Source organism: Stenella coeruleoalba (assembly GCF_951394435.1).
Source record: "Stenella coeruleoalba genome assembly, chromosome: 14".
NCBI classification, from domain to species: Eukaryota; Metazoa; Chordata; class Mammalia; order Artiodactyla; family Delphinidae; genus Stenella; species Stenella coeruleoalba.
In genome coordinates, this window is record NC_137160.1 from 57,417,408 (window position 1) to 57,440,301 (window position 22,894).

General features: G+C 41.9%; 1 protein-coding gene across 10 annotated transcripts in view; it reads right to left on the reverse strand.

Annotated features, from left to right (window-relative positions):
• L3MBTL4 (L3MBTL histone methyl-lysine binding protein 4) overlaps positions 1 to 22,894 on the reverse strand; it is a 379,209-nt gene that overhangs the window by 110,032 nt on the left and 246,283 nt on the right. For 6 of the 10 annotated variants that reach the window (XM_079943122.1, XM_079943116.1, XM_079943118.1 and 3 more), the window contains exons 15-16: positions 13,534 to 13,707; positions 374 to 444 (exon numbers count right to left, since the gene is read on the reverse strand). In XM_079943122.1, the coding sequence (XP_079799248.1) occupies positions 374 to 444; positions 13,534 to 13,707 (245 nt within the window). The remainder of the gene's footprint in view (positions 1 to 373; positions 445 to 13,533; positions 13,708 to 22,894) is intronic. The other 4 variants (XR_013831388.1, XR_013831389.1, XR_013831390.1 and 1 more) reach the window with 1 other exon arrangement.

Consider the following 22,894-nt stretch of genomic DNA (forward strand, 5'->3'; position numbering starts at 1 on the left):
ACGAAGTACATTCTGCAGTCCCCCCAACTTATAAGAATGCAAGGAGACACTTCTGGTTTCCCTCCACGCCCTGTGCAGATGGCAGAGAGAGATTCCACCACTGAGACGTGCTATTTCTACAGGTTTAGATTTGTCTTGTCATCAGTGAGGACCACAGAGCAGATTATAGAGTCTTTCACTTTAAAAGTGAGGAAATGAAGGTCAAAGCAGTGAAGCAGGGTTGGGATGAGAGGAGAGCACAAGTGTCTGGGCCCCTGGCAGGTTCTTTCCCCCATTCCTTCCTGGAATGATAACACCAACCAAACACACAAACAAGACATTCTTCCCAACAAAAAAGCAGAGTCTGCGTTTTTGCTAGTGTTTTTGTTTTTACCTCTGAAGAGAATATCCAAGTCAATATCTTCTTTTCCTTTGATTTTCAAACACTTTGCCTGCTGTACAAGTCTGGGCAAAGAACAGAAATAAAACCTGGATTCATTATCCTGTGAGGTAGGAATAAATCATGACAGCAGCACCAATTTAAACAGAAACCACAGGGTAAACAAGAGTGAATTAGCAGGTACTTTTGCTGAACAGAGCCTTGTTAGAATTTTTCTTCAATTTAAGATTTAAAAATACACTTTTGTTCAGAAACTGGAAGTTTGAAACTTGAAAGCTTCCAACACCCCGTTCTATTATAGCAAAAAGTTTCTAAAACTCTCTGGAGAATAACCTCTTCAGATTCTGAGGAGGAGCTATTAGGGATGGTAGGTGATGGTGTGGTAGGTAGTAAATAATAATTGCTACTGATGATTTCTGTGCTTATTTTAATCAAAAGATTATAGACATTGTGCTCAAACAATAGTACAAAGTAACTTAGTTACACTGTCGAATGTCAGAGAATTAATTAACGTTTAAAATGCTCCAGAATACAGCAAGGACTAATTCTGTAACTCTTTCATCATGGAACTTCATGAAAACTTGAGGCTCATAGTTTGTAATGAATATGGAAGTTTCTGAAATGAAACTTTTCCAGTGTTGCTAATTACCTAGTAACTAATTTTAGGTAGACAGAACTTGAAATGGTTCATTAATTTATCTGCAGTATTTACGATTTTAATGAAAATTATAATACCTTGCTTGGCAAATATATTTTCTGATTGCACTTGGATAACTGCTCTCTCATTTTATCTTCACTGACAAGCCATTAAGGTAGGCATGCCAGTACTGTTTCAGTTTTTGTTTTAGATGAGGAAACTGATTCAGTTACTAAAATCTTACATAGAAACCTAAGTGACTGGTACATAATTTGAGGCAATTTTATCTGTATGTTCCAAAAACGTGTATGTCATGATAAAAACACATTCTATTAATCAGATACTTTTTAACCATGAAGAGTTTTTTAATCAAAAAAGCAATTAACTGAAAAAGAATTGCTGTTGAAATCCCACCTTTGGACCTTAAAAGAAAGTCCCACACAGCCACTGTGGCACACACCAGCCTCAGGTAGTTAATCTCCTATGGTGCAAGCAGAGACCAGTCCACCCAAAACCTGAGTCTGTGTCTTAGGCCCTGTGCCCTGGGTTTGAGGCCCAGAGTGAGCAATTAGATTCTAGAAGCCTCAGCTTCCCAACCTGCAAAACCAAGCCAGTACTTGCCTTACAGGGTTTGTCTGGAACAATCAGTGAAACAATATATTATAACATAGTCTACAAACTCTTAGGCATCATGGTCATGCATAAAAATATATGGAATATTTTTATTAATTCCATATGCTTAATTTCATTATATATATAATACATACTGTAAAATTATTTATATATCTCATCGGGATTTATCTACATTCTTGTAGGAAAGAACATTAATGGTGGAAGGAGGGCTTAGCCCTAAGCAGCGAGCCTCTGGGGGAGAGAGCTGGTCAACACGGGATGTCAGAGGCACGTGTGCACAGTAAAGTCACTTTGCAAAGAATAAGATGGAAAAGAAGAGAACAATTTCAGCTCTGCTTACATCTTTTTGGCAAATAGCTAGGTATTTCCCCCCAAACTTTACAAATTGTATGAAACTTGAGTTGATTTTCAAACCATCTGAAAGCATCCCTCTGCAAATACAAGCTGATGAAGATGGCAGTTCTATCTTACAAAATTAAAAAAAAAAAAAAGCCAGTATGCCTTACATAATTTTGATGAGGATTTTATAAAGCAATTTAAAACTAAGTCAAATAAATTTACTGACTGGCTTTTTAAAAAAATGCAAGGTGTTGCAACCAATCACAGATATATTTAGGAATAGTTCTTGCTTTCAAAATTATTACATCACCAGGGAGATACACCAAGTCAAACCCTGTAAACCAGCGGTCCCCAACCTTTTTGGCACCAGGGACCAGTTTCATGGAAGACAATTTTTCCCAGGACTGCGGCGGGGGTGGGGTGGGTGGGGGGTGGAGAAGGAGGCAGGGCTGGGGATGGTTCAGGCAGTAACGCGAGTGACGGGCAGTGACGGGCAGCGGGAGATGCAGCTTCACCTGCTCGCCTGCAGCTCGCCTCCTGCCGTGCGGCCTGGTTCCTAACAGGCCTCAGATGGCTACTGGTCCCTGGCCCGGGGGTTGGGGCCCCCTGCTGTAAACTGTTCAGATTCCGTTACATCTCCTGAGTGAGGCAGGTGCCTCCTAAGGACTCCCAGGTTCTTCATTTCCTTTAACCTCATTTCATTCTCACAAAAACTCTATAAGGCAGGTGCAGCAGGCTGTGAATCAAGAAACTGAGGCTCAGAAATATTAAACCACTTGCCCATCTTGGGGGCACAGTGAGTCAGTGGTGGAGCCAGAGCGCAAACTCAACGGACTCCAAATCCAGGCTTCCTTCTATCCTACACATCATCTGGCAGGAACGGAGGGTTTCCTGAGTGTCTACAGATGGCCTGGGGCTGGAGATTGCTGACACAGGTAGGGGAGAGAAGGGGGAGGACAGTAGTGTTCCTGGGGGCTGGAGGGAGGGTGCGGCTCTGTGCAAGTTGGTCGGGAGGAGGCTGGGGATGCAGCCGGGTCTGTCCTGAAAGGATGGGGACGTGGGTGACCGATGGGGCCACGAAGGGCTAGGGAATGAGGGTGGGAGGAAAGCAGGAGCGGCACAGACCAAGCAGGAGCAAAATGGAAAGGAGAGCATTTGGGGACACGAATAAGCCCGTCAGCTGATGGGGCTGAAGCATCTGCACTGTGCGAGGAAAGGAAGGACCAGAGGTGGGGCTAAAGGAATTGGCTAGAGCGGAGCTGGGGAGGCCTGGCACGCTGCTCTCAAGCACTCGGGCTTTATCTTGATGGCCGTGAAAGAAGCCACCGCAGCCCTGGCCTTGGGAGAATCTACTGCACATGGTCAGAAATGTCTGCAGGTGATCAGGCCAGTCACATGCTGAAGATTAATATTTCTTTGCATGTTAGCTGAAAAGGTAATACCACTAAAATCTCAGCTCTGACCATTTCACCAATTCTTCTTAAAGCCCAGCCTCCACCTTCTATGTAGTCATAGTAGCTCCAGCATCTGAACAACCTTCAAAACCTTTTGTTAATAGAATCGCTATTGCTGCAGCAAGTGTCAAGCTACCCGTCTGTCTGTCTGTCTGTGAGTCATTTTAGAGGAGTGCACGTGACTATCTGCTTGTGTTAGAGACATGCCGCTGCCATCCCGTTGTTTTTACTATCTTTACTATCCGTTGGTCTTTACTATCTTGTTTTTCCAAATGACTTGCCTTTTCCTTAGGATTTTGCTACTTCCTTGAAAATAGGAGCTGCATGTTCTCTGACCCTCCTTCTATGCTTCCACTACTTTTAATGAGGCATATCAGTGGTTACTGCTTTGTGCTCAATAAATGCTAGGCCTGAACCAGATGCCTAACACGAAAGAGGTAATATTAATCTTATATGTGTGTGTTGAAAAAGACAGAGAGGTTAAGTAGCTTGCCCAAAGTCACACAGCAAGTAGAAGAGCAAGAATTTGAATTTAACTCAGGTTAGTCTACATGTAAATAAACACCTTCCAGAACATGAGTTGGAAAACTACAGTCCACGAGGCAAATCCTGCCGTAGCCTGTTTTCACAAATGAAGTTTTATTAGAACACAGCTATGCTCATCAGTTTACTTACTGTGTACGGCTGCTTTCATGCTACAATGAACAACTGTAGCAGAGATCTTACAGCCGGCAGAGCCTAAAATACTCACTATCTGGCCCTTTACAGAAAAGGTTTGCTGACTCCTGTTCTATAAGGAAAAGGTCCCTGAGGCCAAAAATACACACACAATCTGTGATTGTTTCACATGGCTATTTTTCCCCAAAACTGCCCTAACAATTGTATTTAGGTATAACTTATAATGAGACTTGGAAAGCAAATATTGGGCTCCGACTGCTTTTTATTTTTAGACAAACTGTCCAAGTCCAGCCAACATTTCTTTGAGCTTTTCCTACCTGCAGGTGTCACATTCGGCCGAGGTGGTGTCTGTCACCAAGAGACATAATCTATCTGAGGATACAGGTGTGTCCACCGCCTACCTTCACACAGAGCAGACTGAGAGAAGGGCCGCAAGGAAGAGAGGAAGAAACCACGATGGAGTCACAAAGAGAGGGTTTTCTGCTTTAAAGGTCCGAGAGGTGAGAGAACACCTTCAGGAGGACATGAGCTTGAACCAGGCCTCGAAGCAAGTTTTACTGAGTGATGTGCAGAGAGGGACCCTGCAAAGGCACAGACACATGGAGGGTGGGAGTAAGAAGAATCAGTGGTGGGGCTGGAGGGTGATGAGCTGGGGTGCAGGCTGCGGGCAGGTTACGAGTACCGCACACGCTTCCTATGTGCATCCACACCTATGTGCTCTCGTGTGTAAGGACGTGGGTAAATGTGAACTTATTTACAGTAAAGCAAATGGATCGAGGACCTGCAAGACTCCACCAACAGAAAGAAGAATTCATATGATATGTTTAGTTTGTCAATAAAAGGTAATTAAACTTTAACGAATACTGCATTATAAAGCATCAATAAACGATATGCATACTTGTGAAAATGTTTACTGCAGCATTATTTATAAGAGGAAAAATACTGGAAACAACCTAAATACCTGTCAATAGGGGAATGAGTTGAATAAGTTCGTCCACACTATGGAATATGATAGTTATTAAAAACAGTGCATTGAATCCACCTGTGTTGACATGGCAAATTATTCATGACAGGTGGTCAAATAAATAAGACATATTTTTGAGCTAATATCTTTTATCGTCAGACTTTCTTTGAGCCAACAATTAATGTTTTCACATGGCTTTCCATAAGGAAGAAGGCAAATTTGTTTTTTCTCTGTGGGTAGACTTAGTTGCTTAGGTCTTTATAACTTTTCCGTATAAAAATAAAAGTCCAAGACCAGAGTATTTTTCTTCTGGTCATAAATGCTGACTTATTTACAGGTGCCTTGTTCAGAACTCCATTGTGAACTTGGGATAAAATATGTGTGTATGTTATTAAAGCCTCAGTGTTGAATGTCTGGGTGCTTTAAAGGTTTGCTCCTGTGTTAAACTTTCAGGAACACAGCATCCTTCCTCCGTGTTCAACAGGGTTATATTATAAGCTGTCCAGAGTGATACAAGCTAACCTTCAAAGAAACATTAACAAAAAATGAATGTAATTTAAAAAAAAAGAGTGACAGCCATAAAAAAAACCGAAATTGAGTTATTTGTAGTGAGGTGGATGGACCTAGAGTCTGTCATACAGAGTAAAGTAAGTCAGAAAGAGAAAAACAAATACCGTATGCTAACACATATATATGGAATCTAAAAAAAAAAATGTCTCTGAAGAACCTAGGGTCAGGACAGGAATAAAGACGCAGACGTAGAGAATGGACTTGAGGACACGGGGAGGGGGAAGGGTAAGCTGGGACGAAATAAGAGAGTGGCATGGACATATATACACTACCAAATGTAAAATAGATAGCTAGTGGGAAGCAGCCCCATAGCACAGGGAGATCAGCTCGGTGCTTTGTGACCACCTAGAGGGGTGGGATTGGGAGGGTGGGAGGGGGACACAAGAGGGAAGGGATATGGGGATATATGTATGCAAATAGCTGATTCACTTTGTTATACAGCAGAAACTAACACAACATTGTACGGCAATTATACTCCAATAAAGATGTTAAAAAAAAAGAGTGAATGTGTATCTGCATATCTGTATGTATATGTAAACAGAAAAAGAGTAGAAAAGAACATGAAAATCTATTCACACAAGTAACCTTGGGATGCAGCATTAGAGTTAAGGAGTGGAGAGTGAGAAATTATTATTCTTAAAAACTTCTATATTACCTGAATTATTGCAGTGCGAATTTTATCATATTTTTATAAGACTACAAGTTATGCTGTTTGATAGGAAAACACCTGAGTATTAATAATGTTTTCAACTTTTATTTTTTCTTACTAATCTATATTTTCTAATATTCCTATAATACACAAGCATTGCTTTAGTTATAAGAAAAAACTGACATTAAATGTCACAACTTTGCTATTTACAATAAATAGAAAATAATCATTTTAAAGCCAGATGAAGTATGTGGATGAGAAAAAATGCCCACTGTTGCTTAGGCAACAAAGTTTTGTTTTTCTGGGGATTGGGAACACCAATATTTCCTTGACGGAAGAAACCACAGACACTTTAGCACACACTGTTCTCAGCATTTAATTACTAAGGGCCTGAGCCAAGGCAGGATTCCAGAAATCCAGAGATCCACAATAAATCATAAAATGCCTCATGAAAATCAGCATAGAAGGACATTTTAAAAGATCTTTCTAAGGCATACACTGGTTATTTTATCACATTTTAGCAAGACTATAAATTTGTTTAGAAACACAAGACTACAATGAAGGTGCCAGAGGCACAGAGGCAAGTGGAATCCAGGAGGCCAGGTCCTCTCATCGCATCACAGCTTCCGTCTACACCCCTGAGCTGATCTTTGACAGGCTGGTTTCGGTTTCAATTTGCAAAACAGTCAACAGAACCCTTTAACTTGTCTTAATGGCCTGGATCTGCCTAGGGTCTCCAAGAATTTAAGGTGCGTAACTGCTGAGACCAAGGTCCCCTTTCACTCCTTGTCAGTTACCACAGTCTGTAAGTCTCTCTTCCATTTGGTTTATCTTTGTTCTCCCTCCTCCGCCTCCTCTCCCTGAAAATACGCTCCCCGCAGGGACAGGACCCCTGGGCCACAGCAGACGCTCCGCACGTACCCGCTGGATGAAGAAGCATCAGTGCCATGAGTGAACTAGCTCAGTGCCTGGGCTGCTGGGACGAGCCGTCCTGCCTGAGTTCGGATCCTCATCCCGCCACTTACCAGCGTGGGTTTTCGTACCACTAAGTGAAAGCTTAATAAGAACAAGGATTTTAGGGCTTTCCTGGTGGCGCAGTGGTTGAGAGTCCGCCTGCCGGTGCAGGGGATGCAGGTTCGTGCCCCAGTCCAGGAAGATCCCACGTACCGCGCAGCGGCTGGGCCCGTGAGCCGTGGCTGCTGAGCCTGCGCGTCCGGAGCCTGTGCTCCGCAAGGGGAGAGGCCGCGGCAGTGAGAGGCCCGCGTACAGCAAAAAAAAAAAAAAGAACAGAACAAGGATTTTAGTCTGTTTTCTTAACTGCTGTCTCACTGGAGTTTGGAACAGTGCCTTTCTAAGGGTTTGTTCAATGGATAAATGATGAATAAATGAACGGCTATGGTCTGGATCCTGAATTCAGGGAGGTACGTGCTGTTCAGATATTTATAACGCCATAAACCAGCTCTGTTCTGACCTCACTCTGGGGGAGGAGGAGGGATGGGATGGTGAGCAGAGCAATGACCCGGGGTCAGAGGGCTCGGGGCTGCCACTAATGACAGTGTCAATAAGGGACTAAATGCTTGACTTTAACAACCTTATTTCTCTGTTGTAGAAGTTGGATGAGATAACCTTCTGAGTCCTTTTCCAACTGTAGAGCTCCAGGATCGTCACACTTGGCTGGAGGTCCCTCAGAGTCCAGCTGGAAGTATGGAGTGGGAGGGGGCTGTCCGGATGGCCGGGGGCTTCCTGTCCAACCACAGTCCTCCACAGACCCTGAGGACCCTGGGTGTCCCAGTGTTTTGATCACCGCTCACTTGATTAAGGAGTTTACTTTAGTTCCGAATAAATAAACAAAGGGCTAAATTTCTATGTTTGGTGCAAAGATGTGTGCTACAGACACAGCTAGAACCAGTCCAACTGCAAGACTTTAAGATCAACAAGTTTTATAAAAAATGGAAGAAAGATATGGAATTATTATTTCAATAGTTTCTACTATGTTCCAGGCCCAGTCATACATCTCTATCTATCTGCATCTATACACCTCTGTTCAAAAACCTAAGCCTCGGATATTGTATTCATTTTACAGGTAAAGACATTGAGACTGTTATGGGAAAACAAATGTATGTATGTACCTGAATCAGTCAACTACGATTCACTAAGAACTATAATGCGAACAGTGGTGAAGGAAAAATGCAAGCATAATAAGAACTGCTTCTCGCTCCTTAGCAGCCTCCAATCTTTTTGAGAAAATAAGGCACATGTGCAAAACAAGTATCAAAAAGGCTCAAGGAGACACAAAGCGTGGAGCAGACCCAAAGCACAAGGAAGGGGCCTCGCTCTCATCCGATCCACACCCCAGGGCCCAGCGGAGTCCTGGCACCGCACGGGTGCTCAACATCTATTTGATTTGTCAAGTACCGGCTAAGCGTCAGGCATTGAACTAGACGTGAAAAATACACAGATGTGTAAAACACCATCTCTAAGGTCAAGAAGCTCACACGGGCTGAACTGCTGTGGAAAGTTTCAAGACAGAGCTGAGCCTTGGAGAAGAGAACACGCAGCAGGAGTAGAGGAGGCAGGAAGAATGGGAACAAAGGCACCCGCGCAGGAGGAAGAACACGACTGCGGATGGTGACAGGGCGTGAGTGGACGCCCAGAGGCTTGGCCTCCGAAAGCAGAGAATTTACATGGGAAGGAGCAAGATCAAAGGCTGACGGGCTCAAGGAAACCTCTTTAAGGACTTGGAAGGTTCATACACGAAACAACCGGCTAACACTGGTTAAATTCTGAGAACGGACCTCATAGAAGGTAATCTGAGTCGTGCAAACAAGCTAGTTGGCTCATAGCTGAGCAGTTTACTACGAGGATCATTAAGGAACTACTCCACTGTCTGCCATTCTCTGCGATGACCATAATCTCTCCCAGCCATTTTTATTGTCAATATAGGCCTTTGGGAAGTACGTAAAATTTATAATATGGCAGGCATTAGGAAAAACAAAGTGAGCTATATTAGGCATTTTCTTAGGTTTTCTTAATAGCCGTGATTGACTATGACAGCTTTTTTAACGAATGGTCCTGCCGACTGTGTAAATTAGAGGCAGAAGTTGTTATTAAAGAATACCCAGGTGGATGGGGAAGGGGACTGGAAAAAATGTCCTACACAGGCCCGGGGAAGCCAGCTAACGTAATATAGGGCGCGGGGGGGCAGCTGCATTTCAAGTAATTTTCTTATGATGAAACTGTCTGATGAGTATAATTTTATTCCCCCGTTGCAGATCGAAGCCTTTAGTACCTATTACAAAGAAACGTGTTCAGGTGGAAGACTTGCATTATATAGTATACATAAGAATAAACAGTTTGGGGCAAACATGGTTGAGATTCTTCCCCTTCAGTAGTTCTGTGTTCCCAAAATAAGAAATAAATGCCTCACAAGATGACCCTGAGAATCCTGAAGAGCAGTAGAAAGTCTAAACATAAACCCAGCCAGGCATTTTCAGAGCCTCCAACTGCCATCCTTTTGCCAGCCTGATGCCATTGAAAACATGTATAGGATTTAGGGTCAGGTAGTTCTGGACTCAGACCCCACCTCTTCTACTAATTATCTGTGTGGTCCTGCATGCTTTGCCTAACCTCTCTGAACCTCCAGGTGCCTACGTTATAAAACCAGAGTTGTTGTGAGGATGAAATAAAATTCCCAAGACCATGTATGTGAATTGCTCACCACAATGCTTTGCAGCACAAGCTAATAAGTGTATGATATCAGTATTAGTATTACTGTTGATAAATCTCTTGTTGCCATTATCAGTTTACTGAACTAAGAATATGCTGGATTTAACCGGAAGACCTATGTCCTGGATTAGCTACTAGTAAGAACCTCTACTTCTTCATCAATAAGTGACAATACTATATATACAACATATATATAGTTGTATATATGTATATACAACATACAATATAATGACAATAATGTCTGTTTTGCCTAAATCACAAGATTATGGGAAACTTTAAAGGTAATGTATCTGAAGACTATAAACTGTCAAACAAATTAAGGTATCCACCCTAGAGTACGTTCCCAGATGAAAGATGCTCAAGTGTTAAGGTCATTTGCCTCCGTTTAATGCACCATGAATATAGTACTAATCACTCTACTAGCACCAAAAGAGGGAATATATTTACAGCATAACAGTTTTTTGTTTGTTTGTTTGTTTGTTTTGCGGTACGCAGGCCTCTCACTGTTGTGGCCCCTCCCGTTGCGGAGCAGAGGCTCCAGACACGCAGGCTCAGCGGCCATGGCTCATGGGCCCAGCTGCCCCGTGGCATGTGGGATCTTCCCAGACCGGGGCACGAACCCGTGTCCCCTGCATCGGCAGGCGGACTCTCAACCACTGCGCCACCAGGGAAGCCCACAGCATAATAGTTTTTCAGTAATGGCGACCTAACGTGAATCTGACTATTTAAACTTCTATTAACACGCAATCGTACTACTGTGAAGATGAATCCTATAAACATTTAGTAGCATATAATGCACTCGAATTCATAACGTGACCCTCTACTAAGAAAATGTGAACATAAACAGACTATTTCCACTGCTAAGTCATGGAGACTTAAAATTTACTAATAATAACTCCCTCTCCAAAGATTAACATGAGAACAAACATGCTTTTTAAAACTAAACACAAAACTGGGATGCAGTTAAGGAAAATACACAACTCCCTAAACTTTGGGGCAGCATCTAATTGATTTTGTAAGAAGGTCAAGAGATAATTTTATATTTTGCACTGGCATTGCAAGAAGCCTGGAGATGCTAAGGTGACAGCGTTGCTTGTGTAAGAAGTTAGGGCAGGCCTGTCCAGGGCTCAGAGACCATGGATGCACTGGACGCCAGAGGAAATTAAAGACCTGATTTTCACTCATTTCACCCCCTTGTCTATCCTTGGACACGCGCCAACCACAAATTATTTTTCCTCAGCATGTAGAAGAGGAGAGATGGGATTTAAACATTCTCCTCCACCTGTACACGGTATCTTGTGATTTTAAGAGCAGAGGTTTGGGTTAGAGGAGAGGCAGCCTCAGGAGATTACCACAAGTAAACTGTGAGAAGAGTTGAAATAAATTTTAGCTGCTCATCATTAGCCTACATATTCTTCCTTGTCGATTTCCTTGTTCTTTTTGTCTTTGAGCTGGAATTCTGGACCGTGAACAGGAGGTCATGGGGATGGAAGCAGGTCAAAGTGAGTACTACTGCCAAGACCACTTGACCCGAACATCGTTTTGTTGCGACGACTGGTTTAAAAAAAGAGGACGGGGATTGGAGTGCAAGAATGGCTTTGGTCTTGGGATGTGAAAGAAAAAGAAGGCTTAACAATTCGAGATGTGGACCGTGAGGCTCCCCCTCTTCCGCGCAGCCGCTCACACAGCTCTGTGCATTCATGAAACAGGATCTGACAGAATAGGATCATGTGTAATTGTTTTGCTTGGTTATCAACTAACATTCTCTGCTTTTTCTATCTGTAGTAATTATGCTTATTTGACACATTTCAGTGCAAAAACCCCTCAAAACGGTAAAGCACACAACGATGTATTGAAAGGCGAGTTAGGGACGGGGGAGCCGTACACCTGTGCTGAAGAGAAAGGCCGGGCTCACCTCCGAGAGAACACGACGGAGTCATCGTTTTTTAAAACAGTTCAAAGAGCTGTTTATTCTCTCTGACTTTTGACATTGGGGATGAATGTCTAAAATGTTCACAAGAGAGGCTGAGTTTTTATTTGGGGGGAAGAAAGATAACAGAACAAAAAGAGTAACAGCAAATGGATGCACTGGTCTCTGGAATAAACAAGTGCTGTTCCCTGGAAAACAGTTTTAAAAAAAAAAAGAAAAAACTCCCTCAACTAGGAAATGGAAAAGCTGTTCGAGCTCTCAGCCACTTGAAGTTGTAAATGGTGTGGGTGTGAAAAGCAGTAAAGAAAAACTAGACCCCGTACAGTTCCGGCAAGAGGAGTGGGTGTACAGCAAAGGAGAAAAGATAACATGCGGCAGAGGGGTTGTGCGGTACCCGGAGAAAGAGGATGGGGCGTGCGCTGCGGAGGGTGACAGGTGGCCCCGTGCACAGCGACCACGCTCAAAATCAGCTGCTTAACGAAAATGCAACGTCGCCTAGATGCTCTATAAAAAGAAAAAAAGGCACAGTCCAGGATGTAAACTCCATGTGAAAAGTGTGTCCTAGGAGCCAAACTCTCCCAGTGAACAGACCTTGGCAGTAAAGGAGCATCCACGCTGGGACTGAAGGGTGAAAGGGCAGAAAGGGGGTGCTGGAAAGTCTGCCCTCACAGAGAGGCGCGCACATTCCTCTCCCACGTGCTGGACGGGAAGGGCAGGGCTGGGTGAGGGCTGTGGGGGGCCGGGGGTGGGTGATGGTGGTCCGGAGAACCAGCAGCCCCTCCCATAGCAGCTCCTCGAAAGCTCAACCTTGAATGCCAGCGCCTTCTGCCTGCAGCGGGGCCTGAAAAACACCCACTTCTCACCTCTGCCGAGCCTTTCATGGCTCCATCTCCGTCGGGTCTCCAGTTGTTTACTTGTAATTAGATTCTCCTGTGTTTATAATTCCCAGCATGGAGGATGAAACTTTTATCTTAAAATGTTATTTATTTACTCATTTAGGTTAAAAAAGAGCAAATAAGGTTGCATCTGTAGCTTCTTAGAAAATGATTATAAGTAAATAAAAATTGAGAACTGATCCTTAAAGTCATAAGTTTACATTTAGGAACAAAAGGATGATGTGCCATTGATAAATCGAAACAGAAACTATTCAGAGTAAGGAAATCGTACCTGAGGGACTTTTGGATTAAAGATGACAAGTACCAGGTGAGCAAGGGGATCCTGATGGGACCAAGAGGATGCGAACACTGGGCCACGCGCCCAGAGAGATGCCACCTGTGAGATGACTCCAGAGATACAGGGAGTCTTACAGAATTTACACGTGAGATTTGCTTTCTGTTGCCTACATGTAATATCTACACTTAGAGGTAAATTCAAATTTTTGAGGATGAAGTAAGAAAAAATATTTTTCAAATAAATGTCAAGGCTTAGATGAATTCTATGAGCCAGTGAACACAATAATATACAGAATAAAGAAAGATTTTGAAGAAACACAAGAAACTATTATTACCCACAAGTTTGTTCTTTTCTGTTCTACACACTTTACTCTCTGGTTCACATTTTCAGAAGTTCCTTACCTGGACTGGCTCTTCACCTTTTCATGTTTTCCATTGAAGTTCAAACTACAGAGGTTTTTCGATTTTGAATGTGCAGAGTCTGAGTCCACGTTTGCCTGTGTTTGTTCTCGCAGACGATCGTGAAGCGTTGCCTCCTTTTTCAAGTTCATGTCCGAATACGGGCAGCCAAAGGCACTGGTTTGTATAAAAATGAGAGCACAGGTGTCAGTTTAGGGTGATACATCAGGGCTGTACTGTCATTGCAACAGACATACATCCACTATTGAAAAGCTGAATAGAGACATTCTCCTTTCACTGAACACACTCAGGTTAAGTTTCTTTTCATATTGTCCTTTGCGAAGATCTCAGGTGCCAGACCATAGACACCGGTCAGCAGACATTACAGGTACAGTCATCAGCAATACGGTTTTCACAATCTAAAAAACTTAAAAATCTAAAGGACTTCCCTGGTGGTCCAGTGGTTAAGACTCTGCGCTTCCAACGCAGAGGGCTTGGGTTCGATCCCTGGTCGGGGAACTAAGATCCCATATGCCGTGAGGCCAAAAAAAAAAAAAAAAAAAAAAAAAACCTTAAAAATCTAAGAATAACCTAAAGGTGTACATCCAATGGAGCAGCGAAAATGTCATGTAAACACCTAACTCAGTTTGTATCCTCCAATATTCAAGCTCTAATTTGACTACCTGTATCACAAAATACTATGGGGTAACTAAACATCTTTACCAGTAATCAGAGAATATCGTGCTTTTACTTCTTATCATTCATGTACCCAGAAATACTGTATCTGGATGACTGCTTCATCCTCCTGAAACCAGCTAGGAAGTTTTGTGTTTGAACGTGAAGGGCCGGTTGTGGGTGAAAGAGGAGAGACCACAGTCAAGGCTGAATCCTGACTCCAGGATGTGTTAGGAGGCTGACAGCAGGCTCAGGGCAGAGGCTCTGGCTCCTGCCACAGGTGATCAGTTGTCTCTGGTAGATTTCTGTGCCCACGTTCCTGTCCCCAGAGGCCCCCAATCTCTGTGCTGCCGGGAACGAGGCAGATGCTGTCAGGGGCCAACCAGGCAAGACGGTTCCCCGCCCACAACCCTGAGGGAGCTGGTCCACCGAGCTCCAGTTCCCCTCCAGTGAAATGGGAAAATCAGATCCAGCTCCTACGGGCTGTTGTGACCACGAGGAATCACACACACACACACACACACACACACACACAGACACACACACACACACACACACACACACACGGTAGCTGCTCTCATTACGACAGTGCTGTCATCCTTTACATTTGGGGAGCACAGACTCAGATGCATCAGTACCTTGGCAGTTGGCTCTTTTTTTAGGAACTCACTTCCTGCTTACTATAAATTTGCTGGTATATGGTGCGCAATAAATCCTTTCTGATATGTGAAAGTTTGCTTTTGGTATTTTAAAGTCATGATAAAATCAGGGAGCAATGCAGTTTTCCTCTGTTTTACAGTAGATTTGAGTTTTCCAGGGAGCACTTATACACAGTCTAACCTCAGAGGACTTTAGTACCAACCTGGATCTAGAACGGGCCTTCTGGACTTTGGGATGGGGTGGTTCTGATAACACACCAGCCTTGCCCAATATGCCAGGGTGGACCTGTACTTTGCCAGACAGGGGCGCCCCTGTGGATGCATGTTCTGTAGTTAATATTAATTGGCACTACTTCTTAGTTTATTCCGTTATTGATTCAACAACCCACTAACTGAGCATGTGCTACATGCTAAGCACTTTGGAGAATATAAATCTAGTGAAGAAGTTGGGATATATACGAATAAATACAATTTATAATAAGAACAAAAGCTACCCCTATTGAGTGTTTACATGGACCCATTGCAATACAAGGTGTTTTACATATACTATCTCTAATATTTAGTACTAAATACCCAAAGATGGCATTGACATATTTTTTTCTAGGTTAGAAAACAGGCTCACACAGGATAAGCAATTTTCCAAAGTTACCGGGCACCTTCTTGGGAAACCCCAAAATAAATCACTTAATTATTAGCATCAATCACGTGGGCAGAAGTGGGAAAACATTTTTAGCACCATCAAAGAAAAGGAATGTAATTTTTGTGCAAAGTGTAGCCAAGGCAAGCATTCACAGGGAAAGCAGTACAGGGTTTGCCACGGTTAATGTCTAGGGGAAAATAAGTCAGCCCATGCTGGGTCCTGGGTGAGAAGTGCAGAGGTGATAAAGCAGTTTCCAGCAGGACCAACTGGTTTAGGCTGTAGCATATGAGATTTAAGGGAGATTTTTAGAAAGAACTTTCTGCAGATGAAAATTGAAAGGCATTAGGCTAACCTAAGGGAGATGGGGAAATGTTTATTTTAAGCACAGCTGAGTTTTCATGAAGACACTACCACTCAGAAGCTTTGCTATCCATCTAATATATACTCCCAATTTGAGATTTTTTAATGATCATTACGGTCATGAATTTTCTAAATTCCATGTAATTACCCCACATGACTAGTACTGCATGACACTCCTGCTGTCTCTTCCTCAGGCTTATCTACCCACGATTGTAGAAGCTACCATTCATCCTCTTGCTCAGTACTTGCTTAAGCTGAAATTTTGTTTCCCTCAATCTTCATTCATTAATCAATCTTTTACTCATTTAAACATTCATTTATTTCCTAATCCCATTCTAGCTCTTCTTTGTCTCTCAGGTACTCAGGCATGCAAGACTAAATGCAACGCCTCGGAGCATCCGTAGAATGGAATATTTCTCGATTGTGGGAGGCGACGCACATGAGAAAGTATCTCAGGATTATACAGATCAGAAAAAAGCATGAAGTTCAAAAGCATATTCTGGGTTGGCTAAAAAGTCCGTTCCAGTTTTTCCGTAACATCCAAAACGAACTTTTTGGCCCACCCCATATTAAATGACAAAAACGTATTTTGCAGAAGATGCTGGTGGAGAACCTGAAAGAAGATAATGATGGGAGACAAAGGGAAGGTATGAAAGGAACAGGATGAGGGGGCTTTCGGTTGCATTGTCTGCACCATTTTCCACCTGGGCTCTGCTGTGAACAAGTTTCTGGATTGCAACACTGTGCTTACTTGTGTTCAATGCAGAGAAATATTTATGTTAAAGAGATGACATCCCAAATGTCAGCCTGCCCTCCTGCACATGTAGACCCTTACTCATGCGCGCACACGCGTGCGTGTGTGTGTGTGTGTATGTGCGTGTTTGGAAGAACATACGTGACTGCATAAATCTGTACACATAGGAAAAATCTGATTGAAGTGGTTGTCCTAGGTGTGATACAGCTACTTAATGCTCACTTTTGACTTAGCCAAATACTGGGGGAAAAGGTTCCGAAGACACAGTCTTTTTATAAAATTGCTGACATAAGCTGAAATTTCTGTGACTTAAGGCTCTGTTGGTCAAGGTAAAATGATAGCTTCTTGACAGACAGGTAAGTGGCATATTCAAATTTAAGCTCATAACGGACCATGATAAGGAGGCATGAAAACCGCAGGCCAGGAGGGAAGGCCTGAGAGGGCGTCCTGGGGGAGGCGGGGCTCTTCTGATGCAGCAGACCAGCTCCCCATCCCTCCTTAATTCAACATGTGTTTGCTGTCGGCAGGGAAAGAAGGAAGAGAGAGCAGGAACTATACAGTTTTTAAAAGTCAGACACAGTAGGATATTGGGAATTTTATACAGTTCAACCAAATAATTTATAAAATATGTCAGGCCCAAGTTCATCAGCAAGACAGATGAATAGAGGGCGAACGCTAAATAAGCAAAAAACTGCTAGGCAGCTGCAGACAAACTTTAAGAGAGATTTCTGGAGAGACTGAAAACTGAGATCCTAGTAGCCCTCCTGATAAACAGAAGGAAACATAAAAATGGCTGCCATTAAAAATACTAGTTTTGCTTTTCAGAATATTTAAGTAGAATTTTTAACATCTGAGGAGAAAGAGAAAAATAAGGACGCATCAGCGTCCTTGGGGGCTCCGCTGCTGGTTGTAATGGGGCAGGGGGCGGGGAAGGGGCGCTGGAGTGGCTGGCACTGAATCACGGCAGGTGGTGTCACGCCCGGGAGGGTCCTCAGCCTCTCAGTTCTCCTTCCTTCCACAGCAGGGGCTCCTGATTCCACAGGTCGGTGCAGTTTCCTCGTATTCGCAGGACCGGTCCTGATCCGAGGGACAGAGGCCCTACGTTCCTACTTGGCACTTGCCGGGCCATCTCCCATTAGGAGGCCCTCTGCCTCCTAATCCCAACCTAGGCAGCCAGGCCCCCCGCTTCCCCGATACCAGCTGGCCAGTCGCCTATGTGCTTCTCCCCCTGAATTATTCTCTCCTACTGTGCTTTACCCACTGGCTGGGATCCCACCTTCATTTTGGATTCTTCCCGTGCAGCTCCAATTCCAAGAGTCTAGATAGCACCTGCTGATTTCCAAACCCCTTGGACTCCAGGTTCTGCACATCCAACCACATGATCATCTTGTATCTACAATGCTTTCATCTTCTCATACCCAAGCAGCAAGTGTGGTTCCTGCTTGTCTCTGACTACCTTGTTTTGCTGAAAATAATGGGCCATGATCTGTCAAATCCCGGGAGATGGACAGTCTGGACCACGAGGTTATAACTAAGCTGTCACCACACGCCTGATTGGTAGCTTCCCAACCCCTGTGCAGCTACACCCTCAGGGTGGCCGGAGGGGCCTCAGGCACCAGAGTCCTTCCAGCCAGAGCGGCCTCCTCCAGACTCTGAATTCCCTCCCTTCCCAAGTACTGATTAGCATTTTCTCTCTGTGACATGACGTTATAAGGGTAGGGAGGCGTTACAAATTTAAGCAAAATGGCAAAGATGAAAGAGCCCCTTGGGTGCTGTACTTCAAAACATAAATAAAAACACAGAGGTCAGCAATATTTCAGGAAGAGTGTCAGGTCATTGACAACATTTTTGCTGATCCAGAAAAGTGAAGTCATCCCCAAAAGGCAAGTAGCTCCCAGGAGGAGCCCTGATCTAGGAATATGCCCTCATGTAGCCCAGGAATTAGGGATGTAGTTAAACTGTAAAGAGTTCTCTAATGCAACTAAGCCACCCCTCCAGGAAGCCCACTGCCTTTTGTATTTTAATCTCAATTATTTTATTATCCAGTTATATTCTTTTCTTTCTAAGACCTAGATAAGACAACCTATCTAAGCTGGGAGGTTGCATGCTAAAGTCTCTTCGCTTAGGTTCAAAACGTAAGAATTTACTTGTTGGAGTGAGTGGGGGCCTCGTATTGGGAAGCGCTCCCGGAAGAGACTGTCTGAGGGGTTGGCCTCCCACAGCAAAGGTGGCAGGAAAGTCCTGGATGCTGCCCCTGCCAAAGAGTAAGGGGCTGAGACTCTCAGAGACAGGGGTCAGCCAGGAAACGGGAGGGAGCAAGATAAATGCTGCCTGCCTTGCAGCCTGGCCTTGGGCCCTGATGACACCAAGATCCCCAGCCCGCTGGCAGGTCCTACATCCTACCTGCCGCGTTAAGAGCAGCACCCACCTCCCACCCACGATGTTCCCTGGTGAACAGAAGACCATTTGTCCTCACTGCCATTTAACTTTAATATGTGGGTAGCTTAAACTTACATAGTATGTTAAATGAATATCTTTTATTTTTAAGAAAATATTGATTTCTTGGCCAATGGTACTGAAAGGCACGATAAACACTGAAATGCAGGTTACTGGAATTATAGAATATCTGTAATACTTTCTATGGAAACTTTTAAAAGCTAACATAGGACTTAAACTGTTACCGATTTTACTTCTATGAGGATTGTGAGCAAGTATAAATGAGATATATATACATAGAGAGAGAGAGAGAGAGAGAGAGAGAGAGAGAGGCCAGGGATACAGACCAGGAAGGTTCCAAGAATACGTTATAGTATCTACTGAGGATATAACGCAATTTCTATTACATTGTTCTCAAATACAGAGATGAGCAAAACCCAACTGGTATATGTAAGATTCTAAGGTCTGAGTCAATTCTCTTCAAATTCCTGAGGCTTTAAAATGTGTTTACCTGACCCCCCGCCACCCCCCAAAAAAAGAAAAAAGTGAGTTTACCCAAGATATATTACAGTAAACTTTCTAACTTTTGTCCATAAAATAGCTGATATTGTCACTTAATTGTCATTAAAAATACTAGAAAATTTAATGCACACAGTAAGAAAAACGTATGAATATTAAGAACAAAAGTTTCATAAGTAGAGTTAAAAGAAGTCTACATCTATGTAACTCAGACTTCAAAGAGTTGGATGAAACAAATTTGACTCCAAAAATACTTTTCTGATCGACATATACACACTACTATATATAAAATAGATAACTAATAAGGACCTACTATATAGCACAGGGAATTCTACTCAATATTCTGTAATGACTTATATGGGAAAAGAATCTAAAAAAGAGTAGATATATATGTATAACTGATTCACTTTGCTGTACACCCGAAACTAACACAACACTGTAAATCAACTATGCTCCAATAAAAATTTAAAATAAAAAATAAATAAATAAAAATACTTTTCTCTGGGGTAATTCAGCCTGTAAAATCATCCTACGTATTATAAACTTGCTAACATGGCCAATTAAGAAGTTAGAAGAGAATTACTACTCAAGTTAAGCATTGAAAAGCACAGATATAAGAACTAGAAAACTGTATTAAAGCTACTAGTACCAGAGGCTTGTTTTTCATTTCCTCATCTATAAAATGGTGACAGTACAGGGATTTTTGTGAAAACTAAATGAGACAATCTAGGCAAGGTCCTTGTATAGTGACTGGCACAAATTAAATGCTCATGAGTTTTTAATTTTAAAAAAGTCATTCTGATACAAAATATAATACTAATGATCCCTTTTATTTGTGGTTATTATATTTTTCATTCTAAAATTTCCATTTATTTCTCACTCTCCTTCTGTTAATATCTGCTTTATAAATTCAGGTTCTCTAATGGTGACTCCATATATATTTACAATTGTTATATCTTCTTGATAAATTGACTTTATCATTACATGATGACCCTTGTCTCTCACAACAGTTTTGGACTGAAAGTCTATTTTATCTGACATAAGTACAACACCTCTGCTCTCTTTTGATAACCATTTTCATGGAATATCTTCTTCCATCCCTCCACTTTCAGCCTATGTGTGTCCTTAAAGCTGACGTGAGTCTCTTGTAGGCAGCATATATTTGGCACCTGTTTTATTAATAATCTATTCAGTCACTCTATGTATTTTGATTGGATAATTTAATCCATTTACATTTAAAGTAATTATTGATAGGGAAGGACTTATTAATGCCTTGTTAATTGTTTTCTGAAGGTTTTATATTTTCTTTGTTCCCTTCTTCCTCTCTAGTTGTCTTCCTTTGCAATTTGACGATTTCTTTCTTCCCCCCTGTGGTACGCTTGGATTAATTTATCTTTTTGTATCTACTACAGGTTTTTTCTTTGTGATTACCATGAGGCTTACATAAAACATCTTAAAGTTATAGCAGCCTATTTTAAGCAGATAACAACTTAACTTCCATTGCATATAAAAACTATACTTTTACTTCTCCTCTCACTTTTCATGTTACTGATGTCACAATCTGCATCTTTTTATATTGTGTATCCATAACAAGTTTCTGTAGCTATATTTATTGTTCACATCAGTGTGAACTGAATAAACCTGGGCTATCTTGTGCCTAAGCAGCATATCAGTTTCTAAAGAAATAAGTCATAAAACTGTTCAAGCATACAACTTAAAAAAAAAGACTGAATATCTCAATCATCACAGGACTTGCTCTCAATTTCTCATCCTCCTACCTTAATCAATGTCCCCCAGGTCAGCCCACGTGGACTTCTCTCTTTCCCGTCTCCCTATTTAGCTATCCCAGATTGAATCTTTCCTCCTAGGAGCTGCCTCTGTCCTTACAGGAAAAAACACCTGCCCCTTTTTGCTTCCTGGCATCTCTACCCATCATCCAGATGAAACAACAAAGGCCCAACTGCAGAGGTGGAGAACCAGCCCCCTCCTGGAGAGGACTCGGCCCCCATCACAACCTAGCCTACTGGGATCCTGATATGGTACTTGGAATATTCACAGATTTTAAACTGATAAAGACAACAGTACATCCCAAGGTTATGAACTCTGTTGGTGTATACAGAAATAGATAAAAATTAAATGCAATCTACACTTATTTTTGTTTCATTAGAGATATGAGCTTAGTCATTTCATTAATGTTAGTTCTAATACCAAAAAGTCAGACCCAACATATGATATTTACTTGGTATGCATTAGGAGATACCCTTTGATTGTGTGCAAAAATGTCATCTGAACTGTTCTGTTGTAGTTAATATTTTCAGTAAACTACACAGGGAAGGAAAAATGCATCAAGAGTGAATGTTAAAGTGTGTGTGTCTGTCTCTTTCCTCTAAAGTACTTTAGTGTATTGTCACTAGAAACTTCCAAGGTATAAACTATTCTCAAGGAATATGATCGTATACTAAATTGCACACTAATGGCCTTTAAAATTTTATGCTGTAACCAGCTTAATGTACTAAGTAATTTGTATAATCTATACATGGAGAAGATCTGATAGACAGAATCTACAGTTTAAAATTTCTAACAGAATATTATCAACATAGTTAATATTAAGCAGTAAATTAAATAGTAAAGTGATGAATATGCTACATTATTAATCCAATCAAAACAATTTCAAGTGATAAGTGTATGTTTCCATTATTACAATAAGTGTTTCTGTTACTATCAGTTGTTTTTACCCTTTTAATTTTAATATTTTGGTGAAGTGATATGAACATGTCAATATTATTTTTTTATAGCTTAAACTGTCAAATGCATTTTAAATTGGAATATTCTGGTTTGAAATACATTTAATTTCTGCAAAGGTCTTGAAAGTGTTTTTTCTCTTTTTATAAATACGCATTGTTTTAAAACAAAATTTCTCTTAGAAGTAGAAGTCTTTCTCAGGACAGTTGTCTGAGGAGCACCTGGAGAACAGTTCAACTCAAAAATGCTCCAAGCATAATTTTTAAAAATTATCCATAAGTTAAAGGTATATATTTTGGCGATGGATCATAATGAAATAATCCTATTTTTTGGATGGCTTTAAATTCAATTTAAGTGAAATTGTAAAATTTATTTGGGTATGCGTGAAGGTATGTTTACATATGTGTATATTTACATATACCCACATGCATCTAACCCTCATGTTAAATGCTAATATTGACTCAGTGTCAACAGGGCATTCACATGTTGTCTTGAGATGTTCTCAAGTCACAACTCCGTCAACTTGACAAACCTATGAGCTAAGTTTACGAGTGTAGTCTGTGTGATGGAAAAGGAAAA